General features: G+C 40.6%; 1 protein-coding gene across 17 annotated transcripts in view; it reads left to right on the top strand.

Annotated features, from left to right (window-relative positions):
- SNCAIP (synuclein alpha interacting protein) overlaps window positions 1-21,270 on the top strand; it is a 148,197-nt gene that overhangs the window by 83,658 nt on the left and 43,269 nt on the right. For 15 of the 17 annotated variants that reach the window (XM_035291020.3, XM_008991619.6, XM_035291021.3 and 12 more), the window contains one exon: window positions 3,390-3,462. In XM_035291020.3, coding sequence (XP_035146911.1) covers window positions 3,390-3,462 — 73 coding nt within the window. Of the gene's footprint in view, window positions 1-581; window positions 723-3,389; window positions 3,463-21,270 lie in introns of those variants that run through there. The other 2 variants (XM_078365825.1, XM_078365826.1) reach the window with 2 other exon arrangements.

Below are 21,270 nucleotides of genomic sequence, written 5' to 3'. Positions count from 1 at the left end.
ATGCCCAGGGATTAGTCAATATGTACACATCTTGGTATTTCAGTTAAACAGTTAATCAGTCCCTGTGTGCCATGCACATACACAAATCAAAATATCATTTTCCCCCAAGTGCTTATGGAAGTCAACACCTACAGATAAGAAACGACATAGCACAAGACAAGGCAGAAACTTACCAAGAGGAGAAGAGAGAAAAGTCAATAAGGGCTAAAGCAATCAGCCAGGGCTTCATGGAGAAGCAGAGCACAGCTGGCCTTGCCTTGTGAGATGGTGGAATTTGCATGGCTGGAGGAGGGCACTGTAGGAAAGGGGGACCCCTGAGTAAAGAAACAGAAGGCAAACAAAACTTTGGAAGCACAGGGATGTTGAAGAGGCAGAGGCAGCTGGTCAACCTTTGACAGAGCTCTTCCTGAGTCATGGTAGAGAAGTGGAAAAGAAGTCTGGAAAACAAATTTAGATCAAAAAGCCTGTTTTCACAAGGAATAACCTCTGGAAGAATTCTAGAACAGGAATAAATTATAGAGATAGAAGATGTAATATTTCTCAACTAACTGCAAGTCCCCTCTTCACTCTTCTCCCCCAAGGACAATAGGAGTCAAGGGAACAGGCTGCAAAAGCTTGGACTGGAGGACACAGGCAGGGGAGATGCACTGGGCTTTGGTTCCTGTAGGGCCAAACTGACAGTAGTTGCTGCCCTGGGAGATTGCCATTGTCCTGAGAATGAGGTATGTTGGCAATCTGACAGTTCCTTATAAAAGGCCATCTGTCCTGTGAACTGGGATGAAGGACTGGGAAGCCTTCCATTCCGGCTCCCAGATGGTAGCACAATGCATACTTGCAAGGGAGACTTCTTGGATCATTTGCTCATTCCCAAATTTGCAAATGTGGAAATATTTTTGGATGTTGGTTTTGTGAGTTATGTGTTTCCTGTGCATTTCTTCACATCACAGCTTAACAATCTTCACAGCACTCCCTTAAGCCTTCTCTTTCATCCAAAGAATAGTGTTTATACTTACTGAAACATCCACAAATTGATTTTGTCTTGTGTCTTTATAAAAAATGATGGATTTGTTCACAATGTAGATTGGAGTCACTTCCAAATTTGACATTCCATATACCCTTAAAATTTATCAAAACTTTGATTTTCTGGATAGCCTATCGTCCTGTTTAGATTGCTGTACTCGTTATTTCTAGTCCCAGGAGTAGCAAGTGATATTTTCTCTAGTCATTGTTACCAGAGAATTAAAATATATGCCTTCACCAAAGTGACTTCCTATGTGACTCTGGGTGGAGGGGCAAAGTGCCACAAGTGATTTAGTTTGAGGCCGTGGCAGTGGCTTAGCTAGGCTAGTGTCTGCCTGTGACTCGGTCCCCATACCAGCCAGGTGCTGCTCAAATTTAAACCTCATTAAGTTAAAACTTACTGTGCACTATGGGCCTTTGAGGGCAAATAAGAAGAGTTGAAGCTACAGTGAATACTTCAGAGATTCTGATATGTCTGACTTTGGGGTGGAAGATGGCAGTTGGGAAGCATGTGCCTCGAAATACAGATAGCAGCTCACCCATTTTAATCAGATATCTATCATTAAGTCCAGAGAACAAATCTTACTGAATTTTTCATTAACTATATTTAAACACAATTCATCTTAGATTCTCTCTTTCTAAAATCTTGCCTTGGATGAAAAGAAAAGAAAAAAAAAGAGTGAGACTTTGCCAAAGGCTGTTTCATGGGGCACATGGCAACCAAAACAAAAGGCCCAATTTTAATTGAATTATAGGCTGTGTAATTATTTAACCTGTACCAGCTGGTCTCAAGAAGCTACCAGATTCCTTAGAGAGCTTGTACTTGGCCAGAAACATAAGGTACCTTATTAGTACCAAGAAAAATGCCTTCTGCACCCGTGTTACCCCAGACCCCCAAAGAATATAACATGAAAAAAATTATAGGTTAATTTTGGGTTTAAGAGGCAGTCATCCCTCCCTCTGAGCACGTGGGTGGGTTTGCTAAAGCACCTGTAGTCTCTGAGGCATGCCCAATATAAACAGGATGTTATTGCATCAGACAGGTAAGGGTAATTTCTCTAATTAGTCATTTGAGATTTCATTTTTCACTTGCAAATACTGGAAATTTAATTTGCTTGTGACATGCAGTTGGCAAACTGACAATATCTACAATAGTTCCACCCTATGTCTTGCTGTCCTGGTAGCCTGGGGAAAACACAAGGACATCTCAATGCAGACTCTCTGCTTCATCTATCGACATCAAGCTAACTCAAGTACCTTCTTATTGATAAATGTGTCCTAATTACACATTCCTCACGTGTAATGCTAGAGTAATCCTAATGAGTTTCCTGTGATCGTTTTTCTTTTAGATTAAATGCTTTCTCTCAATCCCCCCAAATTTTGCAGTGGTGAAATAATTTATAATACAAACTCATTTACATTAAGAACATTGTCCCTAGAGGTAAAAAGCAAAGTAGTTTTAGGAAGCTGCATTTTATGAATTAAAGTATGAGTATGATTGAAGATAATTCCTGACTTGGTCTTTTATTAGAGAACAAGTTCATTTTATATATTTTGTTTTAAAACAGCCTCCGCTAAAGAAAAATTGATTGACATCACATGTTATCCCCATAAATCATAGCTATTCATTTTACATTTGTTTTAGCTCTTCCAATCATATGCCCCCTTGTGTCATAATTTGTTATCCCAAAAACCAGTGTTTAAGTGGGTGCTGAAACTGAGCCCAGAGGGTGGTTTTTTTCCACTCAAACTAATCTACATGTGAAAGAGATAAGCTTTCAAACACAGAACCACACCCCTCTTAACTAACTATGACATTACCCTGGTATTTTTCATGGAGATAATGGATGCTATGCACTAAAATCTGTGGCAAGTGGCAGCATTAGGGACTTTTGCATAGTCCGGTCAGCATCGGCCTAGACATGTCTCCTGACTGCCCCCCATGCTGCAGGAAGCCAGGTGCTCCTGTACTTGGCTTTTCACACACAAGCTCACCCTTAGGATTCAGAATGCAATTATCAAGGCCATCTTCTTGAAACTCTCAGGGTCACACAGTTCTTCCATCTTCCACAAGTAGCAGAAGTGATAAAAGGAAGAGAGTGTCTGCAGGCTATGCCCACAGATTTTTGTTAAAGAAGGTCTTCCCAGCCCTCTTTTTAAACCACATATGGTTAGATGCTTGCAGGTAGATCTTAGGATGCTGCCAGATCACCACACAGCTCATTTAGGGTAAAATGAGATAAATTTTCTGAATATACATATTGTACCCAAGTATCACTTCTTGTGCTTTGCTTTTCCGGCCAATTTGAGTGAATGCTTGTATTTTAAATTGTGATTTTATGCCCTCTCTTTTCTGGCTTCCCATTCAGTATTCAGTCACATCACTCAAGACGATCCCAGAGCTGTGCCGAAGATGTGATACGCAAAACGAAGACAAATCAGGTAGGTTTTGCTCCTCCCCTCTCCTCCTTTCCTGACTTAGTGTTAAGGGCTCCTGGAAAGCTATTTTCCCTCACATTGGTCTCCTCCTGCTTTTTCTTTTCTTTTCCCTTATGGCTTCTCCACTCACACCACCCCCCACCTCATGCCCTTCCTTCAACAAACAGATGTTAGGTCATCTGAAAAAGGATAGCGGGACAGGGAGGCCCTAATGAGGACTCAGCTGAATACAGATAAATAAATGTTCAGAGATCATCTCGGCATCTCCAAACCACAGTATATGCAACAATTTACTGAAAACCCGAGAAACCATTGGTGACAAAACATAATGATATAGGCGCCAATGAAAAAATGTTGGAAGCATTTACTACCCATATGGCAAGGACCAGCTTGAGGGATGGTACTTTGCCAAAGTCGGAAACCCTATCAGAGATGCGACATGATAGAATCTGCAATAAGGCATACTGTAACAGTTAAGATTAAAGCAAAGGCTTTGGAGTTTAATAGTGTAAACTAAACAGAGAATTATGGCATATAGATGAAAACCAGCCGGTCAACCTTTTCTCCTTACAACCCCACCCCCAACAAAAAAAAAGTACATTCAGAGTTGTTTTCCCTCTGTAAGTCAAATTAAGCTTCTCTGCTTTTCCTTCGATCATGTGCAAAAATGAAAATAAAAAAGGATATTGATTATATCCTTACAATGGGATAATTCCATACAATGGGAATTATACCATGGTATGAAACTGTTTATTATTTTTTCTAAGTAATTACTCTATGGCATCATCACTAACCTTGCCAAAGCTGGACCTCCCCTGATAGAAACTAGAATCCTGAGAACCAGATAATCCTCACATTATGTGTATTGTGTTTAAAAATAAACAGATGTGCCTTACCTATACAGCTACTAGAATTCTAGGCCTTTCTAATGAAAAGGATTTTTACAAACCTAATTTACTTTTCCCCTGGACTGTTTGTTTTCTTTTGACATTTTGCTTAGGAGAGGCGGGAAAAATAATTAGTCTTTCTAGGTTTGTTTATCTCAGTGTTTGTGTGTGCGTGTGTAAATGAAAGTAATGCTTCCATGTTTGGTCAGATACATCAGAGAAGATAGTTTTCAGTTCAAATAAAAGCTTTTACTTACCTTCACTTATTTTTTATTTCAAAAACATTCAAGTTTGTGTAAGATTTAATAGAGGCTCTTGGCTATAAATCTTATAAGGATGTGTCTGCTTTAAAGGCAGTGCCCGTTTCAAAGTTGAACCAATGACTGTGATCAATAGCAGACTGCAGTGGAGAGGCTGCCAGCATCAGAGTCACCAGGCCTGGGTTCGAGTTAGAGTTCAGGCACTTATCAGCTAAATGACCTTGAATCTGTGACTAGTTATGTGTAAAATAGAGAAGAAACCTGTACCAATGTTGCCCAGCTGTTCTTAGGACCAAAATTAAGTGATGTATCAAAAGGGTACTTTGCAGATAGAAGATTTTCTTTTTTCTTTATTTGGACTTAGGGAATAAGAGAGAAGAAATAATAGCAAATGCTTCATTAGTGCTTAATGTGCTGGGTGCTATTGTAAATGCTCTACTTACATTAATTCCATTAATCCTAAAATGGTTGTGAGCTAAGTACTATTAGGATGTTTATATTATAGATGGGCAAACTGAGGAACGGAGATAAGAAGTTAAATATCTTACCCAGAGTCACACAGCAATTAAGTTATAGAGCTGGGATTCAAACCCCAGGAAATCTACTTCCAGATTCTCTTATCTTATCCCTTACATATACACCCTTCCAGATAGTTTGACTTAATGTCAATAATTTATTTTTAAGATATTATTCTTTTAAATCTTTACAAGTCAGCATTTTCCTTGATTAAGTGGTAAATTATTTTTTCTCTGTTAAATGGTGACTCTTACCAAGTGAATAAACAGAAACTTTTAGCAACCATTTTTCCAATTCATTTCCATTCCAACCAAAGAAATTGTTCATTCCATTTTCTTCAGGTTTTATCATTTCTAGTCATCTCTACAATAAATGATGGTAGACTTTTCTCCTGTGGTTGAGGAGGAGGCCAGTGTCAAACTTAGAAGCTTTTGAACTTTACCCAGAACAAAGACAGTGCTCAATGTAATCAGCAATAATTAGACCTGACAGGAAATAGATTATGAGGGAAAGACTCAGGCTTCTTAATGGAATTGCATGTACATTTCCAATTTGATAGACCATTTGGAGGCTAGGAAACTGCATTCTGATAGATCGAGAGTGACCCTAGAGAAAGGAACCCACAGAAAAACATGTCTGCCCACAGCATCACTATAGAATTATCCATGGGCTCCTCTGAAAGAAATCTCAATGAGGTTAAGTTTTCTAAGCTAGTTTCCTAAATAACTGAGGCATTCTCAATCAGTTTCACAGGCATACAGATGTAGAAATAACCCTCCACCCTGTCTTTCTTGTATCAACCACATAAGGAGTTTGCACCAGGAAAGCTAGCAAATTTCCATCTTTTCAAACAGATGCAGCAGAATGCACTTTGGCTTCTGAGAAAAGTCCACATCTTCTTTGGGATGGGGCACTCTCCGGGGAAACTTCCTAAAACTCTGTCAGTTACAATATACCTGATATGGTTTGGATCTGTCTTCCCACCCAAATCTCATGTTGAATGGTAATCCCTACCGTTGGAGGCATGGCCTGGTGGGAGGTGACTGGATTATGATGGGGGATTTCTCACGAATACCATCTCCTTGGTACTATCCTTGTGGTAGTGAGTGAGTTCTCATGAGATCTGGTTGTTTAAAAATGTGTAGTACCTCCCCCACTCTTCGTCTTGCTCCTGCTCCTGCCATGTGAGATGCCTCATTCCCCCTCTGCCTTCTGCCATAATTGGAAGCTTCTTGAGGCTGCTGCAGAAGCCGAAGCTGCTGTACTTCCTGTATAGCCTGCACAATCCTGAGCCAATTAAACATCTTTTTTTAATAAATTATCCAATCTTGGATATTTCTTTTTAGCAGTGCAAGAATGGACTAATATGATACCCCACAAGACAAAGACGTTTCTCTTTACCTTTATAGAATAGTTACACACTTGCTGTTTTGTATAGTTTGTCAAATGTTAACATCTATCCTTATATGTATTATGTCTTTGACCAGATGTTCTCATTTGCTCTCGTATTTATTTATTGAACAAATATGTGTTGAGTGTCTCTGACCCAGGTACTGAGGACATGGTAAAGAATAAGACAGATAAGACCTCTGTGCTTATGAAGCTTACATTCTACTGGGAGTGACAGCCAAAAGGCAAGCAAACAGATAAACAAGATCACCATAGATAGTGAGAAGAGGCACCGTGAGGGACTGTCGTAATTTGTAGGAGTTGGGGTGGGAGGGAGGTCTTAGGGCATCAGGGAATGTTAGAAGGCCCCAGCCGTGGGAAAACCAGCAAAGTGTGTTGAAGGCGGAGGAACTAATAACTGCAAAGTGCCTGAGCCAGGAATGAGCTTAGCAAGTATGAGGAAGAAAAAGAAAACCAATGTAACTGCAGCATGGTGATCCAAATGAGGAGCAGTAAGGGATGAAGGCAGAGAGATGATCAGGGTCAGACTCCTTGGGGAGTTCAGATTTTATGCTAAGTGCAGTGAAGAGCAATGCCAGCAGGATTCCAATTTTTCTAAAATCCTATGACCTGGAAGGAAGCCTCAGCATGTAGAATCGTAACTCCCACTAAGAGAAGGGACTTTCAAAATTATCTAGTCTGCGAGAAAGGGCAAGTGAGAAAGTGCAAATAATAAAACAAATGGGTAAAATGCTGACAACTGATGAATGTGGATTAAAGGTCTACAGCTATTCTTTGTACTCTTTTCATTTTACAACTGTTATATACATTTATCTACAAGTGAAAAATATAAGAGTTATTTACAAATTAAAAGTTTTCTAAAACGCAAAAAAGAAAAAAAAAATCAGGTAGTCCAAAGTCAATCAGCTCTTTGAAGGTAATCCTCCTTATCCCAGTGGCAGGGTCATCCAGCCTGCACTTCATCAATGTAGCACACAATCTCAGGAGGCCGCCCATCCATAAAGCTTTTGCTTGGCCAAAGTCAGTGTCCCTTGAGTTTCCACTCATAGATCCTGACTCTTCCCTTGGAACCACAGAAAAGGACAGTCCCTTCTGGACAAGAGTACCACTGCGTGTGTGGAGACAGCAGTCACTCTTGGCCTTGTCTTCTCCAGGTGAACATTTCCTTCTGCAGTTCTGAGTGTGGGCTGCTCATCCTTTTCACTCTCCTGTGGATACAGTGCAGTTACCAGCATCCCTCTTAAAGTGGAGCACCCAGAACCGAACCTGAGGTTCCTCCCCAAGTGGTCTGCTCAGAGACCTGTCAGCTCCACAGAATAGTCCCCAGGGTTTCCCACATATCTTTTCTGCTTTCCCAAGTAGGGCTGTCCATTTTGCCTGCTTTCTGATAGTCCTCAGAGGAGCTGGAGAGTAAAACGAGCCCTGTTTAAGTCCTTTGAAAGCCCCTCTGTAAGACATACAGCATGGGTCTCACTTCACTTCATCCCTGCAGCTCTAGTGATGGGCTCCAAGAATGGATAATGGCAGTGTTGTCAGAGGCCTGGAAGTCGTCTCCCTGCACCTTCCACTGACTCACCAATACCCACAAATCTGCCTTAGGAGTGCCCTTTCTTTTTATCTTTTTTTTTTTTTTTTTTTGAGACAGTCTCACTCTGTCACCCAGGCTGCAGTGTACAGTGGCTCAATCTCAGCTCACCGCAACCTCTGCTGCCCAAGTTCAAGCAATTCTCCTGCTTCAGCCTCCCAAGTAGCTGGGATCAGAGGCACCTGCCACTGCACCTGGCTAATTTTTATATTTTTAGTAGAAACGGGGTTTCACCATCTCGGTCTGGCTGGTCGTGAACTCCTGACATAGTGATCCACCTGCCTTGGTATCCCAAAATACTGGGATTACAGTGTGAGCCACCACACCCAGGCCTCTGGGAGTACCCTTTCTTTAGCCAAAAGCTTTGATTCCTGTTGAAGTCTATGTTTTCCCCTAACAGGAATAACATTTTAAACTATTCTCCACCAATTATACTGCACTAGGACCGTTTCAAATTTTTGTGAGAAAAGTGGTTTAGAAAGAAAGGAAATATTAGGGAAATGGAGATGCCACAGGTAGGAAGGAAGCAAAAAACTAGAAGTAGGAAGCCTGAGAATGAACTGCCTGTTTGTGGAGATGCACAGGTGCAGTTGAGGTTTCTGAGTTGTTTCATAAGCCATCAGTGAACCAGGCATTGTGCCAGGTCTCTAAGCAGCATATTTATCCTGAAAATAATTATCAGAGGGAGAAGCATTACTGTACCTGTTTTATTGATGAGAAAACTGAGGCTTACAAGGGGTTATAATTTGCACAAAGTTCTAGAGCTAGCAAGTGGATGTGAAAACTCACTATAGTCTCCAGACTCCCTGTGGGTAAACTAACTCAATTGAGGAATAATTTATTCCAGAGAACCATGTGTAGCAACTAGTTTGGGGCAAGGATTAGCAGCAAAGGAAGTTATGTGTGAAAAAAGTTGCACCTAAAAAAGGAAGTTATTGTGGAACGTTTGCCACCATTCTCCCCTTAATATCTGCTACTCATGTGGGAAAAGAGGACAGCACAAGGCAGTGAGTGTTAACTCTTCCCTATGGTTTGCTCCAAATGTGGACAAAAAATACATTATGGTGACATATGGTGTTCAAATAAAAACATATTCAGTTTCATTGACTTAGAGTTTTTAAAAATTAATTGGACATTCAAATACACATTTGTTTCAATTCATGGTGCTTTAAATGTGATTCTTTCAAAATCTGTATCTGCTAAGCTCATTGTATAATTTTCTTATGAAAGAAGGCAGATAAATATTAATGCTGCTTTAACCTCAGCTGAAAACTGCTGAGGTTAGAAAATTCAGTTATATAACAGTAATAAATGACCCTGTAATGTGTCTGAAAATGGATCCTGAAAAAAATGTTATACCTAAATAATATAAAGTGTTATTTGTATGACAATGAGTAAAGGAAACAGTACTTTTTAAACTTGGTTTCTGGCGTTAAAGTAATATAGGTTGTACATTTAAAAGCATTGCAAATTTGCTGTATTTTTGAACCCTGTGCATGTAAATTTTGTGACAAACCCTAAACCTATAAAGATAAAAGATGTGATGTCCTAAGATTAAAGGAATTTAAGCCAACACCTAAAATAATAAGTTGACATGAAATTTGTCCTGTAGATGCTGTTATGACATAGTTGGTAATGCTAAATATATAAACCTCTAAATATATAAACCTCCTGTTTTCAGTATTTATTAAGGTTTAATGCTAAAAGCATGAAAGTGAAGGTTGGTATGGGAGTTTAAACTGAAAAGCTTTTTGAATAATCAGTTTCACAGGATGTAATGTAAACTGGACTCCAAAAAATGGGGAAACATATTTTCTAAGATCTCAATCAAGAAAATCAACACTTCATCCTAATCCAGCAAGAATCTAACATTTATGACGAAGAAATGTTTAACTAGAGTAAAAATTTACAAATGATAAGACATCATATGAAATAAAACAATTATTTTATTGTTTAACAAAAAATGATTATAAAGATGATGTCCATTATCTTTAAAGAACTTAACCTGGCCACCAAAGCAAAACTACTGCACTCATTTCAAGTATTTTTCCCCTTGAGTTATATTTGTACATATCGTTGTAATCACAACATGAGGACAGTTTTTGCTTCTTTTTCTGTTGCTCCAGAATGTGCATAGCCATTATTTTGAATGGACCACAGAACTTACCCATGAAAGCAGAGCTGCCCTCTCTGTGGAAAGGGAGAGATCATCTCTACCTTTAACCTATTAACACTTAATTTATGCTTCTGAGAGGAAGCATGTAGGTCAATGTAGATAAAGACGGGGGCAGGGGTGAGAGAAAAGTTAAAATTCTGGTAGTATTGAAAATAATAAAAGGGGCTGGGCACGGTGGCTCATGCCTATAATCCTCGCCCTTTGGGAAGCTGAGGCAGGTGGATCATTTTAGGTCAGGAGTTCAAGACCAGCCTGGCCAACATGGTGAAACCCCATCTCCACTAAAAATACAAACATTAGCTGGGTGGTAGTGGCATACCCCTGTTACCGCAGGTACTTGGGAGGCTGAGGTAAGAGAATTGCTTCAGCCTGGGAGGCAGAGGTTGCAGTGAGCTGAGAATTGCGCCACTACAGCCTGGGTAACAGAGCAAGACTCCATCTCAAAAGAAAAGAAAAGAATAAAAGAGTCAGGATGTTGCTGAGCTTTAACACCTTATATCTTTGCCCCTTCTCTTGACTAGAACATTTCTTTGCTTAACCAAAAATGTAAGTGACACAACAACCTGATTTTCTACAGGGTTCACAGCTGTGGAATTAAGAAAGTTAAGAATGAGACAGTATTTGAGGGAAAGAAAACTTAGGGGTAGAAACTCAGTCTTCTCTCTTGTGTTTTTGTCTATTTTTACTGGGCTCTAAGAAACATACCTTCCACTCCCAAAACTGGTAAGTAAAGAAACCTGTTGGTAGAAATGAGTTTAAGGAAATCTGCAGTAAGAAAGGATGAAAAATGGGAAGTCCAGAGAGAGGCAACCTTTAGGCAGGGAGGGAAAGAACTGACGCATAAGGACAAGGAAAAACACATACACAGCCAAGTGCCTTTGACTTTGTGTGGCTTTGCAGTGACTTCCTTCTCACAAGTCCCCATCCTGTCACAGGAATAGCAGTTTTCCCCGTCCCAACTTCCCATGCTTTTTAAAGGCAAAAGTAGGAATGTGTGTTGAGGGACGTTTCTAGTTTGGGAGCTTCTGTCAGAGCATCTCTGACAGCACCCCAGTTCTTGCTGAATGCACACCCTTCTTTTGTCTCTCTATATTAAATGGGTTCTATCTGCCCATTTCAGATCATCTCATTTTTATCCACATATCTCATTTGTTCTGACTCTTCCATTTAAAAAAAGTCATGAAGTAAACCCAAGTAATATAAACAAAATCCTAGGATCTCATAGTTGAAGCATCCTGTGGCATAAGTCCCAACCCTTTTGCGGCATTTGCTCGCTCAGGCCCTTGCATCTCACAGTATGGCCCAGGACCCACCCCAGCACCCGTGGTGGCAGCATCACCTGGGAAGTTGTGAGGAATGCAGACTCTCAGACTTGCCCCAGATTCCTAAATCAGAATCTCTGTTTTAACAAGCTCAATCCCCAGGGTATTCATTTATGCACATTCAAGTTTGAGAAGCACTGACCAGGACCACCTAGATACCAGCCCATAGTTTTTAGTGAGGCACAGTGATCTTTTCAAAAATGCAAGTCTTATCACGCTACTCCCTGCTCAAAACCAGACAATGGTTTCTCAGGATCATTCTCAAGATATGCAGTGAGAAACTCTCTCATGTGGCCTTCAAGGCCCAGAGTGATCTTCTCCTGGACCAGCAGGCTTTCTTACATGCCTCCTGCTTGCCAGTCACATCGAGGAGCCTCCTTCAGTTCTTCAAATATGCAGTGTTCCTTCACATAGGATGTTACTCCTTTTCTCCCTCCACCTCTAAGGTCACCTTCTTAGGCCCCTTTACTTGACTCTCTGGACCAGCACTGGCCAATAGAAATATAATGTAATGGACTTACAGTGTGGAATAATAGACACCAGAAACTCAGAAGAGTGGGAGAGGGGTACAGGATGAGAAATTACTTAATGGGTACAATGTTTGTTATTCAGGTGATGTTTACGCTCAAAGCCCAGACTTCATCACTATGCAATAGATCCATCTAACAAAACTGCACTTGCACCCCTTAAATGTATACAAATTTTTTAAAAAGCTGGAGGAGGCTGGGTGCGGTGGCCCCCTGTAATCCCAGCACTTGGGGAGGCCGAGCCAGGTGGATCACAAGGTCAAGAGATCAAGACCATCCTGGCCAACATGGTGAAACCCCGTCTCTACTAAAAATCCAAAAAACTTAGTTTGGCGTGGTGGTGTGCACCTGTAGTCCCACCTACTTGGGAGGCTGAGGCAAGAGATTTGCTTGAACCCAGAAGGCAGAGGTTGCAGTGAGCCAAGGTTGTGCCACTGCACTCCAGCCTGGCACCTGGTGATGGAGCGAGATTCTCTCTTAAAAAAAGAAAAAAAAAGCTGGAGGAAACAACAACAAAGAAATGTAATGTGAGCCACATGCCACATATGTGACTTAAAATTTTTCTAATATCTACATTAAAAAGGCACGAGCAGATAGGTCAATTTTAAAATATATTTTATTTAACCCAATAAGTGAATATTATTATCATCTTGACATGTGCCACTAGCCACATTTTAAGTGCTTATTAGCCACAGGTTTTTAATGCTCCTAAATTGTGCATCCCATCAACTCCTATTATTTCCTAACTCCCTGTACTTTCCCTGCCCTATACATATCTGTATACTAATGTGACACTGCTTTAATATCAGTACATTAAAAACTCATTTGGGTGATTTTGTTCATGATGGTGTCTCCCATGTCTGGACGCTGCTGCTGATCATATACTGAAGGTATAGATGGACAGATGAATGTGAAGATGTGAAAGGAATCTGCTGGGTTTGTATCTTGGTTGAAGTATGAGACAGCTGATATTTTGCTTCTCTTTCTTTGGTTTGACACCCCGATTCTTCATTTATCTCCTCTTTCATCTGCAACATTAATCTTTTCTTCTCTATGAGGCCATTACCCTCATTGTACAAACATTCTCTGCCTTCCATCTTAGAAAACAAACAAACCACCTCTAGGAGCTCTTATCCTGTTTCTCTGCTCCTCCTTGCCAACCCTCTACTTAGAGCCAGCCTGCTTTAAAAAGGCATGGGAAACTCCCTCCCCTGTTCCCCACTTCCTATTTACCTTAAACATCCCGGGTACGATTTCCATCTCTCTAGGGAAGGTCATGACTTCCCTGCTGCCAAATGTACTGACACTTTGCTATCTCATCTTTCTTGGCCTGTCAGCATTAGTTGAGACTATAGGCCCCTCCTTTCTGGAAACAGTCTCGTCTCTTGGCTTTGTGAGAGTACTTCTCTCCTCATTTTTCTCCTAACACGCTGATATCCTCTTAGACTTCCTTCGCAACCTCTCCTCCTTCTCAACTTGACCTTTCAATAGTCAAGTGGGACTAAATATTTAATAGGACCCTCCCTGGGTCCTCTCAGCCTACCAGTTGGTCTCTCATACATGCTTACAGCTTCAAACGCCATCTACATGCTTCCGTGAATCCCCTCCAAACTCCAGCCTCCTACTTGATGGCCCAGTCACATCTACATTCGATGTCTCATGGAATTCCAAAGAGGAATTCTTGAATTCCCCTGCCCAGCGTGTTCCTCCTCAGACCCCCTCCTCAGTGGACTGCACTCCACTGACTCAAACATCTCAGTCTCTGAAGCCAGATTTCTTGCTTTCCCTCATGTCCCACATCAATTCATCACCAGGTCTTGAGTTTCTGTGCTCAAAGTATATCCTCATGCTATAAACAAAATGCTTGCATCGCTCCAGAATTTGTGTGTTGATACCTAACTCTCAAGATGATGGTATTTGGAGGTGGGATCTTCGGAGAAATGATTAGGCCAAGAGGATGGAACCCTCATAAATGGAATTAGTGTCTTACCAAAGCAGCCACTGAGAGTTCCCTCACCCCCTTCTGCTATATGAACACACACGTCTCTGTAAAATCCCTCAGAAATACCCCATTTCAGTTAAAATAAAAAACAAACTCTTTGTTGTGGCCAACGAAACCCCCAAATGGATTGGCCCCTGATAACCTCCCCCACCTTCAACTTCGCTTTCTTTGACCGTCACCCGCTCTGTTCTAGCCAGAACAGCTACAGAACCTGCCAGATTCTCTCTGCTTTAGACATGTATCACAGATATGCTTCCTCCTATTCAGATCTTCATAAAATTATTTTTTCTCTTTTATTACCTCCCAGTTTTTCACATAATTGGCTTCTTCTCATCCCCCAGGTCTTACATGTTACCTCTTTGATGAGGTTCTCATCTGTCTTCTATTCCAGTACCCTCCTTGTTTCTTCAAAACAGTTTGCATTTAGTAATTTTTTTATTTATTTGTGTACTTTCAGCATTGTGTGAGCAGGATTATATCTTATTTCATTCACCCTGCAGCCCTAGAGACATGTACACAGAAGGCATTAAATATATCTTTGTTGAATGAACGAACCCTGTCAATTCTGTCAGTTATCAATTGCTTTAACACTCTGACCATGCTTTGTATTCCTGTTTTTCTTGCTTACATTGAAAAAACAACAACAAAAAATCACCGCCCTTAGCCAGTTGAAGGAATTAGCAGCTGTAAGAACAGATTCTCAGTGACAAAATGATGCTAAATTTAGGCTAATGCTGCTAAAAATAAAGAGGAAGGAAATCCTTCCACTCAACTGTTTTTAAGAAAGGTTGGGGGAATTTTTTTTTTTTTTGACAAGGTCTCACTCTGCCACTCCAGCTGAAGTGCAGTGATACAATCATAGCTCACTGCAGCCTCCAACTGCTGGACTGAAGCAGTCCTCCTGCCTCAGCCTCCCTAGTAGCTGAGACTATGGGAGCAAGCCGCCATGCCTGGCTAATTTTTCAATTCTTTGTAGAGATGAGGATCTCTTTACCCAAGCTGGTGTCAGATTTCTGACTTCAGGCAGGTGATCTTCCCACCTCAACCTCCCAGAGCACTGAGATTAAAGGTCTGAGCCAGTGAGCCCAGCCAGGAAAAGTCATTGAAAATTATTTTTCTTTTTTCTTTTTTGAGACAGTCTTGCTCTGTTACCCAGACTGTAGTGTAGTGGTATGATCTTGGCTCGCTGTAACCTCCGTCTCCTGGGTTCGAACGATTCTCCTGCCTCAGCCTTCCAAGTAGCTGGGATTACAGGCATGCACCACAATGCCTGGCTAATTTTTGTTTTTTCAGTAGCAATGGGGTTTCACCCTGTTGGCCAGGCTGGTCACAAACTTCTGACCAGCTGGATCAGTGATCCAGCTGCCTCAGCCTCCCAAAGTGCTAAGATTACAGGCGTGTCAGCTACCTTGCCCGACCATAAATTATTTTTCTAGCTTTGCTCCCAGCAAAAGGTTCCTAGTAAATGGTTACCAAAGTTTAGATAGCATAATGTTAGATTTAGGTTAGAGTGGATCTGAAATTATTTTGCCACTGATTTCTAGGATTCCATTGCATATGGAATTGTGGGAATTTTGTCTTCAGGGAATAAGAAAATGTGAATTGTACCTTTAGTGAATAATTTAATTTCCATAAGGCAGCCCTCTGGTGTTACAGAAAGAAAGTTCAAGTCAGGGAACCTTGATCCTAGTTGAGCAGTCAGCATGCTATGTCATTTTTCACATTACACTTAAAATTCTCTGAGTTCCCATTTATTTCCAAGTAAGAATACGTAAGAAGTGCCTGTCCATCCTTCAGAGTTGTGGAAATCTCTAATGAAATTATACACTTTCCTATATACTCAGAAACATAAAAAGCCTTACACAAATGTATTGGCAATTTTAAAGTCTTAAATGGAAGACATTTTAGGAAAATTCCAATTGAGAAATATTGCTTTGCACAATTCTTAAAATACATTTAAATCTTTTCTTAACTCTTTATAGTAATGCTTGTGAAGTGTACAGTGACCTGCATGTGAAGACAAAGGCACGGCAGCTCTGCCATTCATTAATCCTGGAGAGAGCCACTGTCCGCTCTTCCTCCCACTCTGTTTAGTGCCATTGCACCTGCCTGTTCTCTCTCCAGTCTTGTAGCTGGGAAATCAGGCCATAGTAGGAGCTTGTGCTGGCAGACCCGTAGACCTGCCAAAAGAAAGGGTAGGCTACAGGCTAGCACTGGGTCTTTCATTTCTCCTCCCCTTAAAGTGTGTCCTTCTTAAAACAAGGCCAGTTTTCCCAGGCTCACCATTTTGTTTCTCATGGAAAATAGAATGCATTTAACTTTTAGCAAAAATAAAACAAGAAGGGAACACTCATTATCATTATTATCATTATTATACTTTAAGTTCTGGGGTACATGTGCAGAATGTGCAGTTTTCTTACATAGGTACACACATGCCATGATGGTTTGCTGCACTCATCAGCCTGTCATCTACGTTAGGTATACCTCCTAACGCTATCCCTCCCCCAGGTCCCCTCAACAGGCCCTGGTGTGTGATGAAGAAGGGAATACTCTTATACCCTAAAGACATACCCTGCTTTCTTGGTTGTCGTGGTGTCTAAATCTAATTTTCTAATGTGGACATATAGTCCATATTCAAAAGTAAAATCAGCAGGCATTTTGGGAGTTGTCAGTTGGAAATCAGAAGAAGAGAGTAGGGATTTTTCAACCTGTGCTGTCAGCCTCCTCTTCTCTCTGACCGAGAAGCAGTAACTCGGAGTCCTTTGTCCTTAACAGTAGACCAGCACTGTAAAACATCGCCACCTTCAGTTAAAATGTGTGTGTGCTGCATGGCCAGAAGCCACACTGAGCCTGCCCACAGCTCTGCCCTTCTCCCAAGCATCTCTGATGCTTAGCCTTTCACTGTCCTTGACAAGTATCTCTCCCTACATTTCCACACAGAGAGGGAGGGAAAGAAGGAAGGGAAACCTGGTAAACGGGCCTGGAATGAACACAAAACTTAATCCACTCACTAGGTTTTGCTGGTGTCAAAGTGAAGGTCAGCATACTTTATAGATGACAGAATAATGCAAAGACCATGTAACTTTCTCCACCCCACCAATGGCTTCTCTATGGAAACTGTACTTTTGAAGCCCAAAGGTTTAAAGTTGTCAAAATATTGAGTCTGATTTTGTGATGGAATATGCCTCTTTGGTAAAGTATCTTTTCTATCCAGGATAGTAGGGCTTGTGTATTTCAATGAGTTCTCACAAAACAAAGAAATGGGTGCAAAGCTATGTGAGCAGGTCCTGACAGTTGTGGGCAGAGCTGGGAATAATAAAACATGAATCTGACATATTCAACAACAGCTGCTTGATATCAGTAGCCACTTAAAGACAGAAAGTTTAGAACACAAATCAGTGACGCTTTCCCCACAGTGTTTTAATACCCTAATGTGGATAGATCATTGGCTGGCATTTCTGTAATAAACAAGCCTTCTGTCCTCATTTGTTAGCCTCACATTACCCTTACTAGAGGGTCTGTAGCATCAATGAGAAGGATGAGCAAGCAGCCTGATAGAACATCCCAGAAACACTCATTCCTCACACACGTTTTTGCTGTTCCTAACACAGTGCCCCAACACGATTCTCCAAATCCAGAGTTGACGCAGCTTTAACTTTGATCAGGTCACGATCTAATCTCTCGGGGCAGCACAGCAGGGCACCCAGCAAGTTGTCCTCTCTTGGACTCTGTGCCTTCTTCCTACTGTCAGAATATGGGATAAGCCACCTGTCATCACTTCTTACAGAGCCTGAGGTGTCTGCAGTAAGACTACAGACTTCAGCTTACACAGGACTAACCAAACTCCTGACTCCAGCATTAATACTCTCAATCATTCATAATGCCCCTCCTTTTGGTGTGAAATGGAAGGAAATGGAATGTTGGAGAATTTCAAAAGTCTGTCCTTGAATGCGCCTAGGTTTCCAGTAGCTATGTATGTGAGGTATATTGTTGTGTACACTTTAAGGCCATTATAGCTAAAGCTGACCACTTTGTTCCTCATGGAAAATAGAATCCATTTAACTTTTAATGAAAAACAGTAGGGGAGCACTACTTTGCCCTAATTCTTACCCGTTTTCTTTCTCTTCTTGATGTCTCAAGATAATTTTCTAATATGGACACATAACTTCCTATTTAGAAGTAAAATAGGCATTTTGGGAGCCAGCAATGACGTTTAGTCTTGAAAATTGGATCCACTGTTGCAACAGCAAACTGTCCATTATCTTCCTAAGAAAATACTAATTTATCAGTCTCAGGAGCCAAAGAGTGGCTCTGCGTCAGCAATCAGCTTAGCCTCATAATTATAAATTTGTGAGGATCTGGTGAAAGACATAGATCCAGAGAAATTAGAGTATTTCATAGTGAGTCATTCAGAATAAAGAGCTCTGTTATTTGTAGACATTCCATACAGTCACAGAAATTTTGGGGGTAGGTCAGGTTTTAGCAATCATATAGTCTAACCCCTTCATTTTACAGATGAGGAAACTGAGGAATTTTTTGTAGGAAATAGATGAAAGTAGGTTAAGATGCAGCACATCTTGTCTAAACATTTTCAATAGCTTACTAACACTGTCTTTGAAATATTTGGCATAGTTAGTGTGCCCAAAATGTGGCAAGGGTGACATCACTGTGGCAGAACTTGTATTTAGTTGCTGTACTTTTCATCTTCGGTTCTGGCATCTTTTTTCCCTCCCTCTTCCTTCCTTCCTTTCCTCCCTCCTTCCTTCCTTTCCTCCTTTCTTCCTTCTCTTCTTCCTTTCTCCCTTCCTCCTTCTTCCTTCCCTCCCCATCTCTCCCTTTATTCTTTCATCCATACATTCAAAGAGAAGCCGTTGATTCCCAATATCTTCAAGGTACTCTGCTAGATAAAGGACTGGTTATAAATCCAAATTGGTTCTCAGGCTATCTTTGCCCTGAAGGGATTCTCAGGAGGAAAGATGAAACAGGTGCATGAGTGAATAGTTGTAGCAGAATTTCAAAAATGCCTAACTCTAGGTATGTGCAGGTATTATCAGGGCACTGGGAAGCAAGGAGCAATTATTCTCTAGAAGAGTCACAGGAACTGCACAAAGGAGGTAAACCCTGAGTAGAATCTTGAGAGATGAGCCTGAGTCTCAAGCAAAGAAGACAGTCAAGGGCATCGTAGGAAAGTAAGAATAAACTTAAATGCAGGGAGAGTGTGGTATATCTAGAAAGGATGAATTTAGCAGTGGAGCTGCAGGGAAAAATTAGTAATTTGGGAATCAAGCGTGCTGAGATGAGAAGGTAAATTAGAAAAGGAATACAAGAACTGTTACATATTATGCTGAAGAACTTAGCTATTATCCCGGAAGCCAAGGTTTCACAAACATAGTAATTTAAGTATCATTTCCACAACATATATTGTATCCCAAGTCTACCTCTGTTAGTTTTGCTTTATCTGTATTGCACCTGTACTGTGTTTATTTTTCTAAAACACCTGACTTTTAAACATATTCATTTTTAAAAGAAACTTCATGTCACTCTGGTTATAAATAGAAAACCATGGTCACTTGCAGTGAATTCAAGGTCATCATTAAAATGAATGTGATAAATTGAACATTAAAACATGCCTTTAATTATTTGCTTATGAACATCGCTGAGCCTGAGGCCTGCAGTCTCATTTTTCAAATAAGGGAATTATAACTTTTTGAAAGATGTAAAATTCATTCTAGCACCAAAGTGAGTCTCCTTGAATTAATTAGTAAGAAGAAAGAGAATTTGGAAGGCAAATAGCATTCTCGCTCTGTAAATCAGGGGTATTTAGAATGATTCCTGTGCGCCCTTTAGATACTGCAGAGTACATACCCACATATGGGGAAATATTGTTTAGTACAGGGCTACCTGAAATATTTGAGCGGATTCTGGGTGACAAAGTCAGACTTACTGAAGAAGGATAACTCAGGACTGAAAAAAAGAGAGCAGGGGAAGCCAGGAAAACCTTGCAGAGACTGTGGGGGAGGATCCCAATGTGGTCCAGTCCGTTTAGCGATGCTGAAGAAGAGGGCCCAGATTTCAGAGGGATTGAGGATAATCACAATAAAGATGCAGCACGACTTGGTACCTGAAGGATGAAGGGCCGGGGTCAAGGAAAAAGAAGGGTCAAGGATGCATTGGAGATAGATTGCTTGGGAGACTGCATAAGTGTTCATGTCACCATGTAGGTCACTATCACAAGAAATATGTTTTGGGAAGAGGAGCAACATCTGGATGTATTGGAGGAAGAGGGGAAGGAGAAGGAGTGGGCAAGGGTGGAGAAAGATGGGGCACTTGGATCAGAACAGGTCACCTATCAGGAATCCTTGCACATTCTAAGACTGCATAACATGTTTGTTCAATCAATAGATGGGTATAGAGAGTCAGCAGGCAAATACTTTGCTAAAGCTCAGTGGCATTCCAAGTGCCAGCTAGATCCGAAGAGGTAATTGTGGCCTATGTATCAGCACCAAATACACATCTGTTTGCTTACTGACCATTTTAGAGAATCTGTGGTGTAATCAGGTAGACAGGTTTAAGGCTTATTAGGCACGTTTACTCCTGGTAAGATGTTAAAAATGAGCCTATTCAACCAAAAAGTCATTATGAATCTACTTATGTAAAACAATTTTCTGAGTTCTTGAAGGGATAGAGAGACAAATTAGACACAGACTCTGCTGTCACAGAACTTGTATGAATCTAAAATAGATAAAATTTGGGGGGATTTAAATTTCACTAATGTAAAAAATTTATTCATGATTTCCAGAAAGCAAATTTATTCTCAAAATTTTACTGGGAACCAAAGTAAGTCTAAACTTTGTTTCCATATATGATAAGAAATTTACTATTTTATTACAATAAAATAAAAGTATGAGTGAAATTTTTGATAGATTTAAACAATTGCAAACGAAAAATCTTACTAGTCATTAATAGCCCCTCTTCTGTGTTGTTCGTAAAATACCTGATTACATAGCTTAGCAGCAATAAAGGAATTGAATTTTGTCTTTTGTATATAGCATCAAGTTGCCCTTCCTCCCATTCAGGTATATAATATAGCAATACATTGGAGCCTTTTAATGAAAACCTGTGAAAT

The sequence above is a fragment of the Callithrix jacchus genome, chromosome 2 (genome assembly GCF_049354715.1).
Source record: "Callithrix jacchus isolate 240 chromosome 2, calJac240_pri, whole genome shotgun sequence".
Classification (NCBI taxonomy): Eukaryota; Metazoa; Chordata; class Mammalia; order Primates; family Cebidae; genus Callithrix; species Callithrix jacchus.
This window is presented reverse-complemented; position numbering and strand designations above follow the sequence as displayed.